Raw genomic sequence first — 25,002 nt, forward strand, 5'->3', positions numbered from 1 at the left:
CTCTCTCTCTCTTCTCTCTCTTTCTTTCTCTTCTCTTCTCTCTCTCTTGTGTCTCCTTCTCTCTCTCTCTTACTGCTTCATGCTTCTGTCTCTGCCCCTCTTGTTCGCCTGCCGGGTGAGGCACTGACGAAACGTCCTCCCGCCTTACTTCTTCCGCATCTTGTTCTGTGTTCAGCCCACTGCCGCTTTTTCTCCCTGCTGATCGCTTTCTTTGTGTTAAAAAGCCGGTTTTTAGAGCGAGCATGACAGCTACGCTAGTGTAAACACCGAGGTCAACCAGCTCAACCGGAAGAGCATAACCGAATATCGCTATGAACCATGGGTATACTCACAAAGTCAGGAATAAGGTGGATAAGACGACCCCACTTTTCACATAATTTTAATTGAAAAAAAAATAATAAAAAATTTGTACTATATTCGGGTCGGTCAATACTGTACATAGAAGTATTTTTTGTTTACGGCTGTATAAACGTGAGAATTAAATTTGGGAACTGTTATTGGACCAACCTGCTGTCAATCTTGTATTCTGGTTGCTGATTGGTAAGGGACGACGTCCTGCCTTAGTGCGTCATTTTACGTGTCTTAGCCAATCATAGATCAGCATGAAAAAATCCTGAATGCATTGCGTGAATGGAAGGAGATCCCTCCCACGGAGGACAGAAGCCCTCCGTCCTCCTCTAGCCCCCACCTTCCTGCTCCCGGCTCCTCTCACAGACTGCTCTGTCTCCTCCGTCTGCAGCTGTCGCTGTTCAACCGTTTTAGGTGGATTTTCTTCCAAAGAAGAAACTTTTTTAATGATATAATATAATATTTTATAAATGATACTGAGATTTGGTAATGATTTATTTCAACCAGTTACTCTTTCTTAAAAAAAATGGATCTTCCTCTTGCCTCCCAAAAATAGAGGAGGACCAACCTCCTCTGCCTCTATGGACGAGCCTCCTCTGATGTACACCTTCCTAGACTCTGGTTTAGTGGTGCAGGTAGCCCTGGATCAGACCTGAAGCTAGCCAAACAACTTGAGATGGAAGTGGATCAGAGGGATATGAACTGTTAACGAATTTTGAAGAAACCTTTCACTGTGGTTATAGCATCCTGCTTTTTTAAGCAAAAGGCGCAGACCTTTGTTCACTGACATACAGTACATGCTAACTGAGTGCTAGTGGGCAGTGCTGACTGTTAGTTGAACAGGACAATCTTTTGTTTGTGTGGTGGATGACTACGCCTCTCAGATTATCACACCAAGTTTTCCACTTTGGCCGGAACAAAACAGGAATTAGACAGAACAAAAAATGTGTCATATGAATGCCACTGATGGTAGAATCAACTGAGTCTATGAAAAAAGATTGTATTTCAAAGTTAACTGTATACAACAACACGTTTTATCAACTATTATACAAACCTCTTTACAAGTGCACGTGAACTGGATGAGAACTGGATGTTTCATGCGGGCTGTCAGTGAAAAATCCTCCGAGGGGTTAAATATTATATGTTAACAAAATCAAAGTGGTTGACACAGAGTGGACCAAAGAAAATCCCATCCGTCTCAGATAACCCTCAAATCAGTTTGTAAAAACTGGACCTGAATGGAGTTTCCTGTGTTTTGTAGGAGAGAAGAGATTTGAGTGCCCTCTGTGCTCTGTGGTGTGCAGCAACAGCTTTTCTCTGCAGGAACATGTGGAAGAGCATTTAGATCATGGAGCAGCTTTGAATCCTGCAGGTGGGCATACATTCATACCTTCCTGTTGCATAATTCACTCAGTGACCTCTACCACGCTTCCAGTTGTTTTCTTCCACATCTGTCAGATGTGTTGCACACCTACAGTCACGGTCAAAAGTATATATCTTACATAATTGGAACTGAAGACTGCCATGATACACAAGATCTTTATGAGTGGGTGGAAACTTTTCATTGCGACTGTACATGAACCCCTTCTTGCGCCTCTGGTTTACTGGTGCAGGTAGCCCTGGATCAGACCTGAAGCTAGCCAAACGACTTCAGACCGAGGAGGAGCAGCGGAGGAGGCAGGAGGAGGGCCAGCAGGAGAGAGAGGAGTTCAAGAAGCTGCAGGTCTGGATTTTACATTGCACAACAACTGCTGGACAAACCATAGTGTATATGTAGTTATATGTTTTTGGTTTTATATAAATCAGTGACTATAAAGGTAAACTGCCAATGGTATCTTTGTATCTGGTGAGTACAGTCATCTGCTCCTGTGTGTGTCACAGCATTTCTTTGTTTTCTTATTCTTGATTGTTGGATATGTTGTGGTACACTTTGTTGTTAGGTGTCTGTCTTTAATTGTCTGTCACAGATACAAAGAGAATTTCCAAAAATATCATTGCTACTTTGCCACCTCATCATATATAGTTATACCTTATACTCTATATTTACAGAATTTATATTCTCCGTAGATATTAATTTTTAAATATATGTCTCTGTTGCACTAGTAGTTGGGATTAGGAGAAACGATATTTCACACCTCTGTGGGCAAGCAACCTTAATGTTGACCTTGAGTATGATTCACCAGAGGCACCACAACACGATATCATCCCATTACTTAAGTCAAGTTTCCATATAACTGCAATATCATATATTGCCACATATAGCACATTTTTTTTCCATTTTTAAACTGCAAATCATGTCCCCAAAGAAAAAACTGTTAACGTCTGTTTTATCGACTGTGATAAAGTTTTCAGTCTGCTCATCTCACTTCATTCATTTTTAACGCAGTAAATTGGTGCATGAGAATAAATCAAATAGAAACATCAAGATGCACTCTGGATTTGTGCTGCCCTCTCCTGGCACACAGTGTCTTCAGTTAGCCATACTTTCAAACCCACTGATAGTTTTGAGTCGGAGCTTTGACCCTTTGAGGTTGCTGTCAGGGTTGTCGAGTCTGCATATTATAAGTGAAACACAGCTGTGGTCAAAAGTTTACAGCCATGTGTAAAGAACATGTACAGGTGCATCTCAAAGAATAAGAATATAATTTTTCAATTCAAAAAGTGAAACGTTCATATGTTCTAGACTCATTACACATGAAGTGAAATATTTAAAGTTGTTTTAGTTTTTGATGATTACATCTTACAGGTCATGAAAATCAAAACTGCATTGTTGGGTCTGCGGTCTCTCATCCTCCTCTTGAGAGTACCCCATAGCCCCTCTATGGGGTTGAGCTTGTGCCAGTTGGTGGCCAATCAAGCACAGTAACACCATGGTCAACAAACCAGTTAATAGTCCTGCTGGAAAAGGGAATCAGCATCTCCATACAGTATGGAGATTGGCCAGCCAACTCGCCTGACCTGATCCCCACAGAGAATGGATATGGATAGAATGAGGGATAAGAGAGATCATTAAAACTTTAGGTTTAAATTTGAGCTCAGCATCTCAGTTTCCCAGCTTCGAGGCAACATGTTGAGATTGTTCTGTTTGAAGTGGCTTTGCTAGCTGCTTCTTTGTAATGAGGGGTTTGTCCTTTTTTAGTCATGGGACACTGAGTTCCTCTCAACTTCTTTCAATAGTGTGCATCCTGGATCATTCATCCTAAAGTCGGAATGTAGGAACATGAAGGACAGTTTTAGTCAGTTACCTATAGGACAAATGGTTGAGTAAAGCTGTATACAACACAGATGCAGTGGAGCTGAGGTCAATATGTGAAACTAAAAGTAGATGTAGTCAGTGAGTCATACTGTATGTTGTAACAGTTTGCTTTTGTGTGTGTGTGTGTGTGTGTGTGTGTGTTTTCTCTTTGTGTATGTGATGCAGCATGTCAGCTGACCTGTGTGGCCTGTCGTCTGTGCAGAGGCAGTTTGGTCTGGACAGCAGTGGAGGCTACTGCAGACAGATGGAGAGGAGTATGGAGAAAGCTGTGGCCCGAGGCCTCATGGCCCCCGCAGAGTTCCACAGTAAGAGGGCTGAGATGATGGAGTCTGTGGCCTCAAGAGTTGATGACGGCAGAACGAGGACTCAAGGTATGTTTGTGCATACCTACAACCGCAGCACATACAAGGAAGAGTCTGTTGGTTTAGTCAACACACTGATCTCAGCCCCATCTTCCTCTTGCTCCCACCACAACACGGCATGGCACAGCACCCACCCACCATGGTTGTTGTTGTTGTTGGCACCCCTACTGCATTTGCAGTGGCCATACCTTCTGCTATCCAGATGACCGTGTAAGGGACTGCACACCTACCAGTCTGCAGCTGATTCAGACTAATGTCTCTTTCACGGTCTGTGCTTTGTGACATAACAGCTGTTGTTACAGTTGGCCTTTTATTAATGGCCTACATTTAGTACAAATACAAATTAAAAACAAACTGTATGATTGTCTGAATCGCAAAGTTGAAAATTGAATACCTACCCAACAAACAAATATCTAAACAGATCTAGAGTTGCACGATACCCACGGTACCCACGGTACCCCGCGGTGCCAAATTGGTTCCTACTATACTAGAAATTCTACACGACGGTACTACCGTGGATTACTATACTACCGGTGCCAGTTTCCGCTACATAGCGGCCGCCAATACTCTCCTCCCGGCTTCTCACTGCATGCTACTCCCTTGTAAACAAACCCACATGCAACTACTGCAACCGAACTACACAGCTACTAAATGATTGGCTGTTTGCCTGTTACTGGTGATGTCCGGATATAACAGGCTGTTTCCGCACGCTGGGTCCGCCCGTCTGTTAGCTGATTGGCTGTTCAACTGTTTCTGCCGGCTAGAACGAATTCCATGAAGACAGCTCCGCTTCGACAGAAATTCACTTCAAAACAAACAGCAAGCTAAAGTTCTGTCTCGCCCAGACGCGCGCACGGCTTACAGTCACTAACACGAGACAACACACTCACCATGGCAGAAGCACCAGGCCCGAGCGGCGAGTCTGCCGCGGCGGCATCGTCAGCGGCACCACTAATTTTGCTCAAAAAGCCAAACTCCAAAAGTCACATTTGGAACTATTTTAGCTTTAAACAAGGCACAGATGGTAAAGCAAAAGACGAGGCCGTCCGCTGTGCAGGCGCTGCCACCAAGCTGTAGGAGCCAAAGGAGGGAACACATCCAACCTCATAAAACACCTGCAGTGTCGTCACCCAGATTTATATGTCGAATACCAGGTTAGTATGCCCTGTTTATTTTCTCATTGGCTAATATTAGGCTATATTTTCCGTGTACAGGCTGAGGAATGAAGAGTTAAAGGATGTCAAAGTACAAAGCACCTAGAAAATGCATAAAAATATAGTTTTCACAGGGAATCAGCTCCTGTTTATTGTATTTTGTCCTCTATGGTTTATTATGTTGGAGAAGAAGCATTATTGTCAAATAGATTGTTTTAAAAGACAGTGGATTTGTTATCCTAAGTTGATTATTTATATTAGTTAAACATAAATATTGTGCAAAGGAAACTGAATGATTATGATTTCAACCATATAAATTCTAACTTCATGTATTTGATTTTCATTGCTTATATGCTTTTGTTCATGAACTAAAACCATTAGGACCATTAGGCTAATACATGTTATGTATTTCCCACTCCTTATTTCAGAGAGAGCCATCCAACCCAAAAGGGAAGCAACCCATGGCCAAGACCATATCTTCTTTTTTTTTTTTTTTTTTTTTTTACTTTTTAATAAATGTTATTCATAAAAATATTTGTTTCAGTCTAATTCCTTCTTCACCAGTATTATGTTTATCATGCACCAAACAACATTATAAGTAATTAATAAGTATTTATTTATAACTTATACAAATAAATTGCATTTCATGAAAATAATAATAATAAAAAAAGGCTGCAGTATCGAGATAATACCCAGAACCGTGATACTGTGTCTGGTATAGTATCGTGGTTACTCATTTTGGTATTGCGACAACTCTAAACAGATCTAAACAGGAGTATTGGGGTCCAGCCCTCGCCCTTTGAGCTGGGCTGTAGAGATGTAGCTCAGTGTCATGTGTTCTGGCAGGGCTCACTGAGGATGGTGTGTTTGGACCTCTTCACAGAGTGTCCTTTTTGTACACCAAGCTGATGTTGTAGCTGTGCACTGTGGGGTCAGTCTACACGATTGTGGGCTTTCTGTATATGTCACGCTTGAATTTTATGTTGGTAAACATGAAGTTTGTTTACAGATAGAGATGGGTCATGTTCCTGCACATCATCCAGCTTCTCAGCATTTGTCAACCTTATTTTTCAGTCCGTGTCTTTATCCTGAACCAGTTCTTCAACCTTCCCTCAACTTTATAAAATGTTCTTTGGTTAATCTATTATCATTGTCTGGTTGTGGGGGTGCATGTGCGTGTGCACGTGCGCGTGTGTGTGCTTTATTCAGCTGCCTCTACCAACCATTGTCACCTCTATAAGTCATGAGCTGTGGTCATGTGAAGGAAGAATGTGTAATTTTGTATGCAGTTTAAAATATTATTAGGACTGGACCTGAATATTGGACCTTTGATCCATTGGATAGGTATTCTGTGTTTAATTTTTGCATTTAGATATTTGTTTGTTGCTATATGTAAACTATTAACAACCTAGCTGTTATGTCACAACAAGTGTATTCCGACGCCATAGATTCATTTATGTTTGACAGCCCGCCCACAATATTAGAGTGTGCTGCTGCGCATTTATTTTCTATTTTCAGAGCCGCAATCTCTCACATACACACTGAATAGTGTTTCCCACACATACACCTGAATCAGAAGTAGGACGGGACTTGGCAGAACATTAGTTTTTAATGTAGTTGGCGGGATGTGAGGATTTAAAACCTAGTCTGGAAAAGGCTTTTAGTTCAGATGTTTTAATTATGTATTTTTATTGGATTGTGTTTTATTTTAGTGTAGTCAAATACACTTCTGTCAAAATGGTTGGCATGTTTTCATATTAGTGATCAAAATAAAAAATTAGAAGTCTTTCAAAATTGCTCATTGATGTATAAATATCTGAGCTAGTAGTAGCACTCAGTGGTCTTGAATCTGGATGTCCGCTATGTGTGCTCAGTGTTTCAGTCCACTGTGCATACACTTACTGACACATATTACATCACATGCTTTTGGTTTCTGTGTTTTGTAATTAGGTGTAGTATCTCATAAAGATTAGATATGTTTCTTATGATCATGAGATAAGGATTTCATAAAATAAATTGAAGATTTTTTTTTTTTTTAAACAGTATGTTTATTGTTTTCACATTGAATGCATACAAACAGTGCACTACATCAACAGTAGTGTGTAACCTTCCCTTAAACCCTCACGTCTATACCCTCCCCTTCTTCCTTGCTTCTAACAACTTTGAGTACTTCAGTAAAAAGGAAAAGAAAAGAATATACATATATAAAAAAATATATATATATGTATACACGCACATATACGCGTACACATAAAAACATATGTGCAATACACTATACACATACTTTACCAATGAAAAATCTGTACAGTAAAAAGAATAAAGAAAAGTGCCTGCAATAAATGCAAAAGGGATTTCACAAACTTGGACAAGTTTCACAATCTGTCATAAATCATCCAAGTGGTCTCCTTGTATCAGTGCATTCCCCCAGTCACCATGTTCCAGATAATTTATGAGGGGTCCCCAAATCTTTTCAATACAGATTCAGTTTACCTCTGAGTATATATGTGATTTTTTCCAACAACATACATTGGACCATTTTCTTTATCCAAGTCCCCATACTAGGTCTTTCTGTTTTCTTCCAATAAAGTCCTAACAAGCGTTTTGCTTGCAGTATGGACATAGTAATAAGTTTAGATTCTTCCCTTCTCCAATGAAGATCAGGAGGATACAGCCCCAAAATAATAATCTTAGGTTCCATGGGCACCTTTATAGATAGAATTCTATCAATCATAGAAATCACCTCACCCCAAAAAGTTCTTATCTTGTTACATTCCCATATGGAGTGACTAAACGTTCCTTGTAGAAGCTTACACTTAAAACAAAGGTCTGGGATATTAGCATTGAATCTATGTAGTTTGACTGGTGTCAGGTAAGTGCGCATCAACCAGTTGTACTGAAGAAGTTTCAGGCTAGTATTAGCTGTTTGCACTTGGGCTTCTGTGCAGGCTTTACCCCATTCCTGGGTCGATATTTCTGCATTTAGGTCCCCCTTCCAAGCCTCGACTGTTAATTCTGAGGTTACAGTGGAACCCGATACTAACCAATTATACATCGATGAGATTAAACCCCTGCCATTACAATTCCTATTCATTAATTCTTCTAAAGGTGGGAATTCTGGTTTCAACAGTGAGTGCTGTTTAGAGAAAATAAAACTTCTTAGCTGCAAGTACTTAAAAAAAGTGTTTTCTTGGGATGTTGTGTCTGGCTGTTAGGTCCTCGAACGTCATTAAAACATCCCCTGAATAAAGATCCTGAATTTTCCTGAGTCCGTTTTTGGCCCACAGTTGAAAGCCTGCATCAGATTTACCTGGTGTAAATAGAATATTTTCCCAGATTGGATCGAAACCAGATAGAAGGCCCGACATACACATATATTTTTTTACATCAAACCACACCTTAATCATATTGCTTAACATAGGATTAAGGGTATGTTTCCTCAAATATTTCATCCCAGCTGAGTGTAGATACATGTGTAGAGGGATTTTAATAGAGCTTGAGTCCATATCCATCCACACTGGGGAATCCGTTGAAAAGTAAAACATTATTGTTCTCAGCTGTGTAGCCCGTGTTTGGGTATATAAGCCCCCCTCTATCAAATGGGAGATATATTAGTGAGAGGCGAATTCTAGGGTGCCTTTTATTCCATATGAACCTAGTGAAAAGTTTTCTCATTCTTGAAAATAAATAGGTAGGCGGCGCCAGGGGGATGCTCTGAAACAGTTAAACAAATTTTGGCAATATGTTCATTTTTAGAATATTTATCCTTCCAATAAGAGAAATAGGTAAGGACATCCAACGGTCTATAGACTGTGCTACAGACTCCATAACAGGTTCATAATTAATGGATACAATTCTGTCTAATCGGCGGGCAATGTTAATGCCAAGATAAGTGAAATTCTCTGAAAGTTTAAATTTAAGAATATGTACGCTTGGGTTTTGTTCCTCTTCCTTATTGAGTACCATAATTGAAGATTTTGAAGTATTTATTTTATAGCCAGAAATCTTCCCAAAAAGGCCAATGAGTTCTAATAGAGCAGGGATAGAGATTCTGTTGTCTATGGACCCCACCTGAATTCCATGAATATGTTTGTGCGTTCTGACTGCTATTGCCAAGGGTTCTATCGCCAGGATAAATAGAAGTGGCGATAACGGGGAGCCTTGAGGGCAACCCCTGCTTATTTTAAAGGCCTTGGATACCACATCATTAGTTAGCACATCTGCTGACAAATGTTCATGTAATAGTTTCGTCCAATTGCAAAACTTCTCTCCAAACCCAAAACGGGTGATGACATTAAACAGATATGGCCATTCGACCCCGTCGAAGGATTTCTCTGCATCAATTGAAAGAAGTGCTGTGTCTGGTGCCCCCTCCTGATTGTATAAGATATTTAGTACCCTTCTGACGTTTTATTTACCATTCATACCATGAATTAAACCATTCTGGTCCTTTCCCACAATAGAAGGGAGTTTACCCTCCAGTCTTCTTGCTATAACCTTGCAGAGAATCTTTGTATCAGAATTCAGTAAACTGATGGGGCACAAGTTTCCACATTTGGTCTTAGGTTTGCCTGGCTTTGGTAACACAATTATTAAAGCCTCTCTCAAAGAGGGTGGAAGGATCCCGTTGGCATAGGATTCTTTAAACATTTCATATAAAGGGGCAACTAATTTATTTTTAAACATTTTATATATGTCGATTGGTAGACCGTCTGGTCCAGCCGTTTTACCAGCATTCATGGCACTGACTGCCTCTGAAATTTCTAGTGTGGTTATATCTCCGTCTAAGGAGTCCCTTGTTCCTTCCGGAATTTGAGGAATATCAAGTTTTCCTAAAAGTCAGATTGTATATCTAAATTGTAAATGCCTTCTGAACAATAAAGATTTTCATAGTAGTGTCTAAATGCTCCATTTATTTCCATTGGGTCCACTGTCATTTTTCCTTCATCATCCTCAACTTGAGTTATTACTCTCTCTGCTTGTTGCTGTTTAATTCACCAAGCAAGAAGTTTACCAGGTTTCTCTCCTTGGTCATAGTACATTTGTTTGAGTCTCTACATATTGGCAGCAGCCTTATTGGCAGACAGCATATTGTACTCAGAACGGAGTGCCATAAGTTCCCTATTTGCATCTGTCGTGTTCATTCCTGGTTGAAATATTTGTTCCTGCAATGATTTAATCTTCGAGTCTAACATGATCATTCTTTCCTTGGCTTGTTTAGTCTTTTTACTTGTAAAACTGAGAATTTGCCCTCTAATATATGCTTTGAATGCCTCCCATCTAATACATGCGGAAGTTTGAGTGCTGTTCGTCTCAAAATATAGGTCAATTTGCTGGCCTAGATATTCTACAAATTTTGGATCCTTGAGCCAATAGGTTTGGAATCTCCATTTAGGAGGAACACGTACCAGCTTTCTTTTTATGTAAACCAACAACACAGCCCCATGATCTGAAAGAACTATGCCATTATAGTGACATCCTTCAATTTTTGAAACGAGTTCAGCAGAGATTAAAAATAGTCAATCCTCGAATAGGTTTGGTGTGTGCCGGAAAAGCAAGAGTATTCTCTAGCGTTTGGGTTTAGATGCCGCCATATATCTAATAGGGTAATTTCTTGGATGAAGCATTGTATTGTTTTCCTAGATTGCACGTGGGTAACATCCACCCCAGAAGATCTGTCTTTTACAGGGTCGAGGGTGCAGTGGAAGTCACAAGCTATAATGTACTTGCCGGGAAATGTTAGGATTTTTAGGAAGAGATTGCGGTAGAAAGCTGGGTCATCCCCATTGGAACCATATACATTTATCAGACTTATCTCCTCATGTAAAAGAAAACCATAAATAATCAAAAACCTCCCAGCTGGGTCCTCAACCACATCCTGTATCTGCATTGGAACAGATTTATGAATCAATATAATTACTCCCCTAGCACTTGATGAGTGAGATGCTGAAAACACCTGCCCAGGCCACCTCCTCCTTATCTTTGATGTATCCCCAGGTGACAAATGAGTCCCCTGTAAAAAAGCTATTTTAGCTCCCAAGAACTTTATCCTACTCATAACCTGTTTCACCTTTGCTAATCTGTTTAGACCCCTGCAATTCCAAGAAATGCAATTCACCTTAACTGTTGACATTTATGCGATTTTCATTTGGTGTTGTGAAATAGCCCTTTAAAACAAACTGGTGTATTTTTGGCAGTGGCACATATACACTAGCATTTAAATAAATATTAAAACTGAGAGGAGGGAATAACATGGAACTTTCCTGAACCTGTCCAGCGTGAACGTGCTTGGACTGCCCCTAACCCGTATGATATAACTCCCTTCAGCTAACAGCGGGTCCACACCGCAGCAAGGAACCATCTGTTGGTCTGTTGTGTTTCTTTTTAACTCCAGCTCACGTCGCTCCTATACAGATGTTAATCCACCCCATATTATCCTTAATTAGTCATCAAAATTCCTCTTTCCCTATCATTTCGTATAAAGAGGAAAAAAAGAGAAAATAAAAATTAAAATAATAATAATACCAATACTGGTAATAATAATAAAAATAGTATTAAAGACAGGCAAGCCCAGAACAGAAAATAAAATATAAAGTTATGTGATAACTCAATAAATACAAGGCATACCTGCCAAATTTCCACTGTTTTTCAAGTGCCGATATATACACACACATTTGAATAAGACTCTCAAAATATGTAGATACGTAATTCTTAGGTTACCTGAGTTACATCACTGTTATCACATTGATTGCTGGCATGCCTTACTGTGTGCGTGTACTGAGAATTGTCGATGAGAGGGAAGAAGTCCATCTAACCAAAAAAAAAAAAAAAAGGTTAAAAGAAAAACAGTCCTTTCTTCTCCTATATTTAGTCTCCCATTCCAGCAATGTAGTTGTTGACTGCTGCTGGCGAGTCGAAGGTGTAAGTGGCCTCTCCGTGAGTCAGGAAAAGTCTAGCTGGGAACAGAATCAGATGCTTGACGATGCCTTTCTCTCGCAGTTTTTGGCGTACGCCATCAAAGCCCCTTTGTTGCTTGTAGATTTCAGCTGATACGTCTTGGTGGAATCTGATGACATTGTCCTTGTATTTCACCTGGCCTTTCAGTCTTGCTGCCTTCAGGACTCTTTCTTTATCTCTGTAGTCGAGAAACTTCACAATAACAGTGCGTGGCAAATTAGTGTTGCGTATTTGGCCGGCAATACGATGCGCTCTTTCCACTGCAGGCGGGGGTATGTTGAGTGATTCTGAGAGCCATTTTTCAATAAAGGCACAGCAGTTGGTCCCTTCTTCCTTTTCTGGTATGCCTGTTATTCTCAAGTTGTTACTCCTGCTTCTATACTCTAGGTCATCTGTTTTGGACATGAGTAACTTTACCTTGGCCTCCAAATCTTTAACATTCGTCTGCAGACTGTTGATTGTGTCTTCCGCAGTTGAAATGTGTTCTTCAGCCTCGTTCAAGCGGCCAGTGCATTCCTTCATATTGGCCTCAATAGCTGTTAGCACCATATCAATTTTCTGATAAAAGTCCTGTTTGAGGGACGTGATAGCTTTCATGATGTCTGCACTGGTCACAGTGTGATCCTGTTCGTTATCCGTGTCGCTAGCTAACATGGCGCCTTCGTCAACGTGGACCGGGTCTCCCGAATTTTCATCAGCCGCCAGGTCTGTCGCTTTACCTTTGTCCTTTTTTCCAAGCTTCGGCATCTTCGTTTCCTTGAAACTCGAGAATAAACTAGTACAACTTTTTGTGGGATTTGGGGGTGGTTAAATATGAATTTTCAGATCATTTGCGACGGAGCAAGAGAGTATGTCTGTTCGCTCACATTGCCAACCAGAAGTCCCTAAATTGAAGATTTAAATAAAATGAAAGAAGGACTTGTTGGGACACTGAGACGGTGGAAAGAACAGTGACCTGATGGCTACCTGCTATATTGGTAGTAGAACTGGTCTGATGTGATGTGTTCTGGTTTAACTGCTGAGCTGCAGCTGGAATGTGCTCAGCTTGTTTTACACACACTCTGTTCCCCTCTGTGTCTAGGTGTGGTCACAGCCTTAAACAAGTACTACCAGACTGAGTGCAGAGACTGTGTCCATGTGTGGCTGAGTGCTGATACTGACCACTACTGCTCCTCAGCGGGGGATAAAGGCTGGGGCTGTGGATTCAGAAACTTCCAGATGCTCCTCTCATCTCTGCACAGAACAGACACATATGCTCCCATCCTACCAGGTGTACATTCACACTACAGAACATGTGATCAACACTCCTCTGCTCTTTCTCTCTCTTCACACGCTACCGTTCAAAAGTATGGGGTCACTTAGAAATGGCCTTATGTTTAAAAGAAAAAGCACTGTTTTTTTCAACGAAGATGAACATTAAATTAATCAGAAATACGGTCTAGACATTGTTAATGTGGTAAATGACTATTCTAGCTGGAAACAGCTGATTTTAAATGGAAGATCTACATAGGAGCACAGCAACCATCACTCCTGTGTTCTAATGGTACATTGTGTTAGCTAATTGTGTTAAAAGGCTAATTGATGATTGCAAAACCCTCGTGCAATTATGTTAGCACAGCTGAAAACAGTTGTGCTGATTAGAGAAGTAATAAAACTGGCCTTCCTTTAAGCTACTTGAGTATCTCCACAACTAAGCAAGAGGACAAGTACATTAGAGTCTCTAGTTTGAGAAATAGACGCCTCACAGGTCCTCAACTGGCAGCTTCATTTAATGGTATGCATAAAAATCCCAGTCTCAACATCTACAGTGAGGAGGCGTCTCTGGGATGCTGGCCTTCTAGGCAGAGTGGCAAAGAAAAAGCCATATCTGAGACTGGCCAATAAAAGGAAAGCTTAAGATGGGCAAAAGAACACAGACATTGGACATGGGAAGATTGGAAAAAAGTGTTTTGGACGGATGAATCGAAGTTTGAGGTGTTTGGATCACACAGAAGAACATTTGTGAGATGCAGAGCAAGTGAAAAGATGCTGGAGGAGTGCCTGACACCATCTGTCAAGCATGGTGGAGGTAATGTGATGGTCTGGGGCTGCTTTGGTGCTGGTAAAGTGGGAGATTTGTACGAGGTAAAAGGGATTTTGGATAAGGAAGGCTATCAGTCCATTTTGCAATGCCATGCCATACCCTGTGCTTGATTGGAGCCAATTTCCTTCTATAACAGGACAATGACCCAAAGCATACCTCCAAACTATGCAAGAACTATTTAGGGAAGAAGCAGTCAGCTGGTATCCTGTCTGTAATGGAGTGACCAGCGCAGTCACCAGATCTCAACCCTATTGAGCTGTTGTGGGAGCAGCTGACCTCGAGTTCTTCACAAAGAAATTCACAGTCAAGCAGTGTTAAGCTTCTTCAACACAACATCCACAGGCTTCTATAGATGAAAGAGAGAGACGAGGAGGGAGAAAACATGACCTCGTTGGTGAAGCTTCTCACTGAAGTGTTGCTAAAGTATACTAGAAATTAAAAGCTCTATCTTGTATAAGCTTGATTCATACAAACTGCTGGTTTTTACTGCTGCTGAGGTTGATGTGGTTTTGCTATAACTAGTGCAGTGCCCGTAGGAAATATGTATTCCTATAGAAAAGTGGGAGGTTAAGTATCTCCGCAGAGATATTTGAGGAACACACACACACACAGATTCCTTGCTTTTATAGAGAGAAGTAAAATACCATTGTTGTTTATTGTGGATGGAGCAGTGTGTAAAGCTGGGAATCAGGAGGAGCTTTTACTTTTTACCCATTGTAAATTTCCATTTTTATTCATCTAATATCCTCAAAGTTGGTCAACACAGAGATACAGGAGTGTCCTCACTTGATCGATGCTGATGAAACTAGCTTAGTTAATGTGGCCATAGTTACTGAATTCACTTTAAAGATGAGTTGGTCCTGTTGAATTATAAAAGGTCAAAGGTTAAAGCCAAAGTTGCAAAACTAAACTGAGTTGAAATCCTTTTATGCTACAGAAGAGAAGCACAAACAAAGCATCATTCTAGACTGGAGAAGGGGTCTCGCGGCCTGGGTGATGTAGCTGCTCTGTAGTCTGGTGGTACGGCAGAGGATACTTCTGTATATTTTGTCATGCGGCAGCAGGGTGAACAGACCTGTGGTGGGCTGATATGTGTAATGTTATATGCCTGGATGATATTACTTCTCAACACCTAATGTCTATCAGCTGACCTTCCTGTAGCTTTCACTCAATATTTTCTGTGTAGTTTCTGAACTTTAATTTTACAGAAATATACAGGTAGTGACTTAGTTTTTGGTAAGCCTGTGGATATACTGTGCAAGAGGTTGTTCAGACCTGATATTACCATCCGTCCTGAGTGATACGATCTCATGTGAACACCTCTAAGATGCATCAAGGACACATTTGAGATCTGATCACTCAGACCACATTCAGAGGTGACCACATTCTCTCAGTGTGTATGCACATGTGTCCTGGACCCGCTGCTCTGTCTGATCTCCATGTGCTTCACTGTAATGTAAATGACATGTTAGGTCTCTCTTAACCTGTTTCATTGAACTAGTAACCACAGAATCACACGACTTCTTTAACAATTCAGGTGATTTTAAGAGATTTTGACTTAAAACAAACTTTAGAACCATTGTGCGACACTGTCTTTGACAAATTCTAAATCATTGTGTCCTTCTTGTAAATTCAGCATTTAAAGGGATATTCCGGTGTAAATTTAATCCATGGTCTAAATCACTGTGAAACTGTGTTACACTCCCTCTCGAGAGATCAAGTTAGCAGACCGCTAATTGACAGAGTTTTATCAACCTCAGAAACGACCGCACAGCAACAATACATTGCAGTAAATGAGTCCAAATATAAACCGCCACCAAAAAGCCACAAATAATGCTCAGAACAGCACCAAACTTCAGCAACAGTACAAACAGGGTCTCAGCACATAGTCCGGGGCATCTAACCTCCGCTAGCTTAGCTAGGGAAGCTATTGGGATGCTAAAAACAGAGTTCAACTCTCTTCTCTTCTCTTCTTGGCTTTTTGGTGGCGGTTTATATTTGGATCCATTTACTGCAATGTATTGTTGCCGTGCGGTCGTTTCTGAGGTTGATAAAACTCCGTAAATTAGCGGTCTGCTAACTTGATCTCTCGAGAGGGAGTCTAACACAGTTTCACGGTGATTTAGACCATGGATTAAATTAACACCGGAATATCCCTTTAATCAGAACTTGAAGTTGTTTGTCTCCCTGTAAAAAGTGTCAGTTTGTGGCAGCATGTCTGAACCTGTCTGCTTCTGTGCTAAAGTCTTACCTGCCAACATTTAGCAGCTGTTTGAACAAACTGTTTACACTGATTTACACTCCATTCATGAAAGAGGACAACATTTTATTGATGCTAAACATGTCACATTTTACAAATACACTAAACCGTAACCAATATAGGATACTTCTTTGTTGCCTGCAGAAAATCCCAGATTCCCAGAGTTTTGAGACCTGAGTGAGTTTACAGCTGAGAGCTGTCCACTTGTGATCAGATCACTCAGGATAGTTGTTAATACCCAGTCTGAGTATACAACTGGCTGGTAGCTCCTGAAGTTTAGGGTGTGTCTGCTGACAAGCATGCTGTTTACTCAAAGCACATCATGTCCCGTCCTTGTTCTGCGTTCTGGTCTGGTGAGACTATTGTTGTTGTAGAGATGAATACATCTCTGTGTTCATCAGTACATTTCCTCCTGTACGACTGTTGACACACACATTTCGCCAGTCAGAATGACAACAGAAATGTTGTAGGGTGAATTAGCAAAGATAACAAATGTTTAACTTGAAAGGAATGAGGATGGGATGTGAGCAAAGCTGCTCCTCATTCTGTTCCTCTAGATGTTATCTTCCTGAAACACTTGTCAGATGGCAGCGGGTCACACATGGACTAGCCCTATTGTGTGTGTCTCTGATTATGATGCTTATCTTCACCGCTCGATGCAGGTCCGATTTGTTTGGTGGCTGTGCTGCAGGCACACCGCACTATTGTGCTGTTCACCAGGATTGTTTCACCTGTGCTCCTGTATAGGCCTGGGCGATAAACCGAAAATTTACCTATACCGAAATTTACGACGATAACCGACGTCATTTTGGCAATGTAGGTATATTCGGTGTCATAGGCATAACATTCACTAGGGACAGGGGACATGTTAGGTCCACTTGATTAATCTACCCCGGCATATACCGATGTGCTTATTTTACATTAATTTGATGGCAAACTCCGCCCGCTGATGCAACACCAGCTATGCCAGGTTAGTAATCAAGTGAACCCACTCTCGCTGTGAGTCGCGGACAGTTTGTGTAATGATGCTGCGTTCAAAGGCTGCAACAGGCCACTGTCTTCGGCCGGGCCGTCAATTGATCAAACATTTGTGTTTTGTTTTTTATTCACTCAAAATAATGACTGTATTTCCAGCTAGAAAACGCGCAACTCTCTCCTCCCTCCATTGTTGTTTGCATTTGTGTTTATGCGTGGTCTGACACGTGAGTGTTCTCATGCTGGAAAACGTGACTTCTCGCGTACGTGACGTCACTCCCCGAGACGCAAGAAGAAAGCAAAAATATATATTTTTTATTAAGGAAAATTACAAAACTAACGCGTTACCGGCATCACTGATTGTGTAGCTTAAGTGCAACATGGAGCATGAAGATGTAAAGAAAAAAAGAAAAACAGTAGAATTAACTTTGAGCAAGTTTGGAGGAAAGTCGGAGGTGTGGACCCATTTTAAACAAGTCGTGGGCCGTGATAATAACATTTGTCGGCTTTGTCGAGTGCATTAAGCGCAGCACTTGTTGCATTATTCATTAAGATTTCTGTAGTTCAAACAACTCGCAATTGTAGTCGAGAACGTCAGTTATAACAGCCCACGTATTAAACAGTTGTCGGGTTTAAATCGGTCTCGAGCTCATAATTACATTCAATGTGTCGGGCCGGGCTCGGACACGACGTGCACGGGCTCGGGTCGGGCTTGATTCTAAGCTCTACTCGGGTCCAGCCGCGACTTTACTGAGGTTCACCCAGTGTGAGCAGCAGGAAGACGGTCAGCTCACCTCCCAGAACATGGCATTGAATCGCTGGAAACTGATTTAGGGACTGTCATCAAGTTACTTAGCATAAATGTATTAATACAAAATAATTGCAGTTCTTTCAATAGCTTCCATGTCATGGGCCCAGTGACTCCAGCAGCAGATTTTATTAGTAAACTGGACGAATGAGACACAGCTATGTTTATCGTACTTTAGTGCTTCCTCTATTTTATATGAATATTAATATGCAGAAATCTTGATTTTTTTTTTTCTCAATAGCTTCCATGTCATGTGACCCTCTGACTTCTGAAACAGATTCTGTGTCTATCAAAAATATATAATGATAAAGAAAATAGTGGTAAAAAAAGTTCTCTAATGCTCAAGAGGTTAACATATTATTAAGCAGCAATGTCAACTTCTCTACTATTTTGTCTCATGTCTTAGATTCTGATTCTGAAGTCCTCAAAATGTTTATTTACATCCAACCTCTTCCACCACCTGCAGTACAACCACGTGATTCAATTCGAAGAAATAAAAAAGCGAGAAGCAAGAAGCTTAGAATTTGTTTATAAGGGACTGTATATTTTATACTTTTAAACTTGTTCAGTTGTTGTCATTTCAAGTAATCTGTGCTTTTCAGCTGTTCAATCATGTGCTTATCAGTTGTTCTTAACTACTAAATAAATAATATAAATCTTAACTACAATGTAGTTTTACAGTCCTTTAAAGTGGCATTTCTGTAAATACACAGGAATTTTTTTCCTTTTTTTTTAGGTGCGGGGGGGGGGGGGGGGGTTACTTATCGTTCATTTATCGTTATCGAGGTGAGTTGCTCAATATATCGTGATATTGATTTGAGGCCATATCGCCCAGCCCTACTCCTGTAGACGTTCAACCATCTCCCTGGGAGTTTGGCCTGTGTCAGCTTCATGAGGAAAAAGATTCCCTGTTGGAACTTTTTTTTGTTTTACAGGCAGTGAGGTGTTAGTGATCCATAACTCTTTGGATACACTGGATTTCAGGAGCTTCAGGTCCTCCATCACCTCTCCATGTATGTGGAGTGTAGGTGTATTCTGCCTTCAGCTCTTCTGTAGTCTGTGATCATCTCTTTGGTTTTGAGGTATTTGGGTACTTGGGGTGTGGAGGGCTGTTGTGATGCCATCCTGTCAGTGGAGTGGTTTGCCCTGTAGGCATATTGGTCCCTTGCTGTTCAGGCAGATTGATGTTCGAGAGCACAAGTCTCTCAGAACACTTCATGACTATAGGTGTTGGAGCATATTTTTTAACCCTGAAGGGGAACCCCTTTTTTCTTTTCGTTTGGTCAAAGAGGATATACATAACATAAAGTTTAAATATAAACAAAAGTCTGATGACCTGCATGTTCATAATTCAGTTATTTCCACTGACTTGAAGCTCTCCATCTCCTCCAGAGAAGGCAGTTCCTAATATCACTCAGATGCAGAGTATGATTGAGGGGGCTTGGAAAGAAGGACTGGATCCACAAGGTGCATCTCACTTCAACCACAGGCTACAAGGAACACGAGCCTGGATCGGAGCCACAGAAATCTTTACCCTCCTAACCTCTCTGGGAATCAGGTGAGCACTGTACTTTATTTTATTACTGCGTCTTGGCTTTATGTGACATGAAGAGTCAAACTATGAGACACATTGACATGACTCATCACACCAGGGGTTCCATCATTTTCTGACTTGTTTTCTGTCTAGTTGTCATCTAACATGCAAGAATCAAAGTTGAATAATGCACCATATTTGGCCTCTGAATGAGGGCTGCAGCCAACATCTATTTTCAGAAATGATATGTATATGTAGTTGTATGCCCAGTGTGAGCCCTGCAGTGTTGGCATTCTTCTTCCTCCTTGTCTTTGAACTTGCACATTGCTACATTTATTGCTGCGTTAGCTCCAGCAGTGGTGGATCAATGGAACAGTGTAAAACCAGCGGCTCCCTGAAGTGGCCTCCACTTCAGGGAACCACTTTAGAATATTGCACTAATGCACCACTAGTGTTCAAAGCATCACTGGTTGCATCTCAATTTTTGCTCTTTAACCAACTCATTTAGGTGAAATTAATTTCAAAACATGCTTTGGCTCTGAGGAAGCTGTCTCTCTGTCTGTACTCACTGCCAGAGATGTTTCCAAGGGTTTTTATTTGAGTATTGTCTTATCAGCCCTTTTAGCACATCCATGCCCACCACTCTGTTGTCTCGCTCAACGTACTGCCCATGTCACACGCTTGAGCCAAACAGCACTGACAGCTACTGTGCACAGAGAGACTGCAGCTGGGAGTGGAGCTGTGTGTCTAAGGGCAGGCAGCAGACATGTGTCACATCCCCATCATGATCTACCTCTCCGATGACGAGCATGCTCAGGTTCCCAGTTACACTGTTAAAAATGCACGAAGCCACAGCCAATGGGCTTTTACTCAATGGAGGTGAAAGTGAGCTTTTCATTCAGTCACCTGTCATCTGTTTCTTCACTGCAACTCTGCAATCACATTTAGTTTTAGACTAGTGGAGTGCCCATAAGGAAAAATGTATTCCCATAAAAAAGAGGGAGGTTAAGTAGCTTTTTCATGGATGGCCAAATGAGGCTGTGTTTGAAGGTGGGACGTCAGGGATATTTAGGTTTGTTGTGAAATCCGATATTCCAGGGTATAATTGGCCGTTTTTGACTATTTTTGATTTTTCCATTATATTTCGCCTTAAAAACTATTTACTTGGTGTCATTATTTTCAGCACAACCTCACATGTGTGACTGTACAGTTATTTTTTTATTTTGACATACTGTATTAACACAATGGACCTAAAATCACAAAAAAAAACATGAAATCCGAGTAGAAAAAGTTAGATTTTTTTAACCACAAATATGTTTAACAATCCTTTTTTTTTTTTTTTTTTTTTTTACTTATAATGCAAATATAAATTGTTGTTTATCTAAATGTGTGCATACATTTAAAAAATTTACAAAGTTATATGTAACTATTTACATTTAAATGCAGGCAATGCTCAGGTCTGCCTGTGCTCCTTCCAGCTGAATGAAGAGCTGCACTGCCTGCTCCACATTCAGCTTCTCCTCATTTAACAAAAAAACTACTCCACTACTCACTAAACACACTACACCAAACTACTACATAACACACTAACTACACACTCCAAACATGCTAAATGTCACACACTCTCACACACACCGACCGTCGTTGCATGTCAATCATCCGCCTAGGTCCCTCCCACAACTTCCTGTTCCTCAACAACCAAACTTGCAGCTTGGACACTTTCGTGACAAAAGCCAGTTTTTACCGTTTCTTCCTGCACCAGAAACAAAGCAAACGTGACGGCGATGTTTGCGAAAAAGCGTGGCGGACATTATTTACCCTAGGTCCGGTTTTGGACGTGCCGATGCTTCCGGTCCGTCGCCTCGGGAGGTGGGCCGTGTAGCTAGCGGCTAGCGGCTAGCTACACACGAACATCCACAGATTCCGATTCCACTTTGTTGTCCACGCGTCTCCGGATCTCCTCAGACCCGAACAGACTCGGTCCGGACTCGTTTAATCTCATTAATCCACAACAGTCAGTTTAGATGCACAGAACAGAACAGAACGGGACCGAACCGCCGGCAAAATCCCGGTCCAGCTCGCGCCGCTGCAGGTATAAATCTGCTTGTTTCTTGAGGTGGGGGGTCGCGGTGGGCTCTGCAGTGATTGGCTCTGGTGCGCGCAGTGATTGGCTCTGGTGCGCATGTGACTGTAGTGGCTCCGGTGGACAATGCTCGTGGAATTTGTAAAGCATTTATGAAATAATTTATTAACGGTATCATTGCAGTCCAAACAAATGCGAAATATCACACCATTGATCCACGCAGCAGCTATGTTGAAACTCTCAGGTCAGTCTGATCCTGATCCGCAGAGATATTTGAGGAACACACACATACACACACACACACACACACACACACACACACACACACACACACACACACACACACACAGACAGACAGAGGTTACTCGTATTTATAGATAGATTCACAAAGGTATATGTAACTATTTACATTTAAATGCAGGCAATGCTCGGGACTGCCTGTGCTCCTTCCAGCTGAATTAAGACCTGCACTGCCTGCTCCACATTCAGCTTCTCCTCATTGTTCTGACTCATTAAACAAAAAACCGACTCCACTACACACTGAACACACTACACCAAACACTACATAACACACTAACTACACACTCCAAACACGCTAAATGTCACAAATCTCTCAACTCTCAATATTGCTGTCTACACACCGACCGTCGTTGCCTGTCATTCATCCGCCTAGGTCCCTCCCAGAACTTCCTGTTCCTCAACAACCAAACTTGCTGCTTGGACACTTTTGTGACAAAAGCCAGTTTTTACCGTTTCTTCCTGCACCAGACACAAAGCAAACGTGATGGCCATGTTCCCGAAAAAGCGTGGCGGACATTATTTACCCTAAGTCCGGTTTTGGACGTGCCGGTGGGTCCGGTCCGTCGCCTCGGGAGGTGGGCCGTGTAGCTAGCGGCTAGCAATTAGCTACACACGAACATCCACAGATTCTGATTCCACTTTGTTGTTCGCGCGTCTCCGGATCTCCTCAGACCCGAACAGACTCGGTCCGGACTCGTTTAGTCTCATTAATCCACAACAGTCAGTTTAGATGCACAGAACAGAACGGGACCGAACCGTCAGCAAAATTCCGGTCCAGCTCGCGCCGCTGCAGGTATAAATCCGCTTGTTTCTTAAGGTGGGCTCTGCAGTGATTGGCTCTGGTGCGCACGTGGCTACGGTGTGCAGTGATTGGCTCTGGTGCTCACGTGACTGCGGTGGCTCCGGTGGACAATGCTTGCTGAATTGTAAAGCATTTATGAAATAATTTATTCACGGTATCATTGCAGTCCAAACAAATGCGACATTGCACACCCTTGAACCACGCAGAAGCCACGAGGAAACTCTCAGGTCAGTCTGATCCTGATCCGCAGAGATATTTGAGGCACAGATACACACATACACACACACACACACACACACACACACACACACACACACAGACAGACAGAGATTCCTTGCTTTTATAGAGAGATGGAAGTGTGACCATAAAAAACAGACTATATTTCTCACTATGATGATCAAGCTTCGCAACTAATCTGCCTTTCATATTTGTGCTGAATGGTGGGGGGTCAACAGCATGGGTCACAATCGCAGATGTGTTACACTGCTGATGACAAGTGTCCTTTATAAGTTTGCAGTCGCTTTTTAAATATTTGGTATTCACAGCCTTTCAAAATAAGTATTTGATGCATTTGTCTTTAGTTTAATGTTTGGAGTTTGTATCAGTTAGAATGCAAGACTTTTTTCTGTTATTAAAAATGGGCAGTTGAAATCTGTTTGTGCAGTTGTGCATGTGGTCTCTGTGAGGCAGATGGGATGTTACCCAAAAAACATTGGAGACGGTTTATGATAGTGAAATAAACATTCAATTCAGTAAAGTGTCATGTTTTAATATTCATGTCTGCTGTCCATCTGCCTCCTCGTTTATCTCTACTTTTATTACTCTTATAAACTCTTTCAATCTGACTCAATCTGTAAAGCAACCAAGCCATGATGAAGGACACACTCTGGACTTGGTCCTCTCCCACAGGTTCTGCTTGGATGATGTGTTTTTGACTGATTTTGTGGTCTCTGATCACAACGCAGTACTTTTCAAGGCTCCTCACGTCTCTACACCCACCTCACAAACTGCTCTCGTCGTCTTAGCTCACTCTCTGCTCCAACTTTCTGCCATGCCTTTTCTTCTATGTGTGGTGCTATCATTAGCCTTTTTTAGATAGAAAAGGCAGCACATTTGCTCCAAGGTAAGGACGGCCTGTCTTTCTAAAACGGAGGCGTTATATTCCTCCTTTTCCAAAAGCTGCCTCTGAGGCGTAAACATGTGACGTGACGTGAAGCTCGAAGTTGGGTTGTGAACAGTGACATAGAATTTGTCTTCAAAATAAGAGCTTTACATCGCACCCCATTCGAGTTTAGAACTGGGTTCTTAGCGGGGGGCTTTTAATTTGAAAGTAGCGATGAAATGATGGACTGACTGCTGTGATCAGCTGTTTCCTGGTTTTAAAACTCCCCGGCTGTGGGTCGCACTACAGTGCAGGTCATCAACACCTTCGCCCACCTCACGCAGAGGCCGGCCCATTTCCGCCTCGTTTTTAGCTAGCAGGCGAGGCGGAAATAAGTGTACCCTCTGAGGCGGAAAATCTGCGACAAAAACAGACCCCCAACTTGCCGGCCTCTGTCTAAAACCGCAGACCGAGCCGCCAAAAGGACGGGCAAATTGGCGGCTTGGTGCTCTGTCTAAAAACGGCTATTAACCATCTACAACTTCCTCTCTCAGTAGATGAATTGGTAAGTGATTTCAATAACTCCTGCACTACTATTTTAGACTCTATTGCTCCCGTAAGATACAAAAAGAAGACTCCTTCATTCAGACGGTTGGTCCTGATGTTTTAGCCATTGTTAACCTCTCTCTGTCCACTGGCACTTTTCCATCCTGTTTTAAACACGCCCTGGTCTATCCACTTTTAAAAAACCCCACTGCCTCAGTTTTGAATAATTTTAGACTGATCTCCAAGTTGCCATTTTTATCAAAGGTTTTAGAGAAGGTCGTCTCTACTCAGCTGATTGCCTTTTTAGACAACAATGAATTGTTTGAGAAGTTCCAATCAGGCTTTCGCTCCCAGCACAGTACTGAGACTGCTCTACCAAGGTCACAAATGACTTGTTGCTGGCAGCTGACTCGGGGCTCTGTTCAATTTTGATTT

The 25,002-nt window shown here is 41.6% G+C and overlaps 1 protein-coding gene across 1 annotated transcript in view; it reads left to right on the forward strand.

Moving 5' to 3' along the window:
* Positions 1 to 929: 929 nt before the first annotated feature.
* The window catches only part of zufsp (zinc finger containing ubiquitin peptidase 1), a 30,908-nt gene continuing 6,835 nt past the window's right edge, over positions 930 to 25,002 (forward strand). The window contains exons 1-6 of the mRNA XM_030393482.1: positions 930 to 983; positions 1,555 to 1,720; positions 1,962 to 2,071; positions 3,807 to 3,975; positions 13,156 to 13,344; positions 19,593 to 19,758. Coding sequence (XP_030249342.1) covers positions 930 to 983; positions 1,555 to 1,720; positions 1,962 to 2,071; positions 3,807 to 3,975; positions 13,156 to 13,344; positions 19,593 to 19,758 — 854 coding nt within the window. The remainder of the gene's footprint in view (positions 984 to 1,554; positions 1,721 to 1,961; positions 2,072 to 3,806; positions 3,976 to 13,155; positions 13,345 to 19,592; positions 19,759 to 25,002) is intronic.

The sequence above is a fragment of the Sparus aurata genome, chromosome 17 (assembly GCF_900880675.1).
Source record: "Sparus aurata chromosome 17, fSpaAur1.1, whole genome shotgun sequence".
Classification (NCBI taxonomy): Eukaryota; Metazoa; Chordata; class Actinopteri; order Spariformes; family Sparidae; genus Sparus; species Sparus aurata.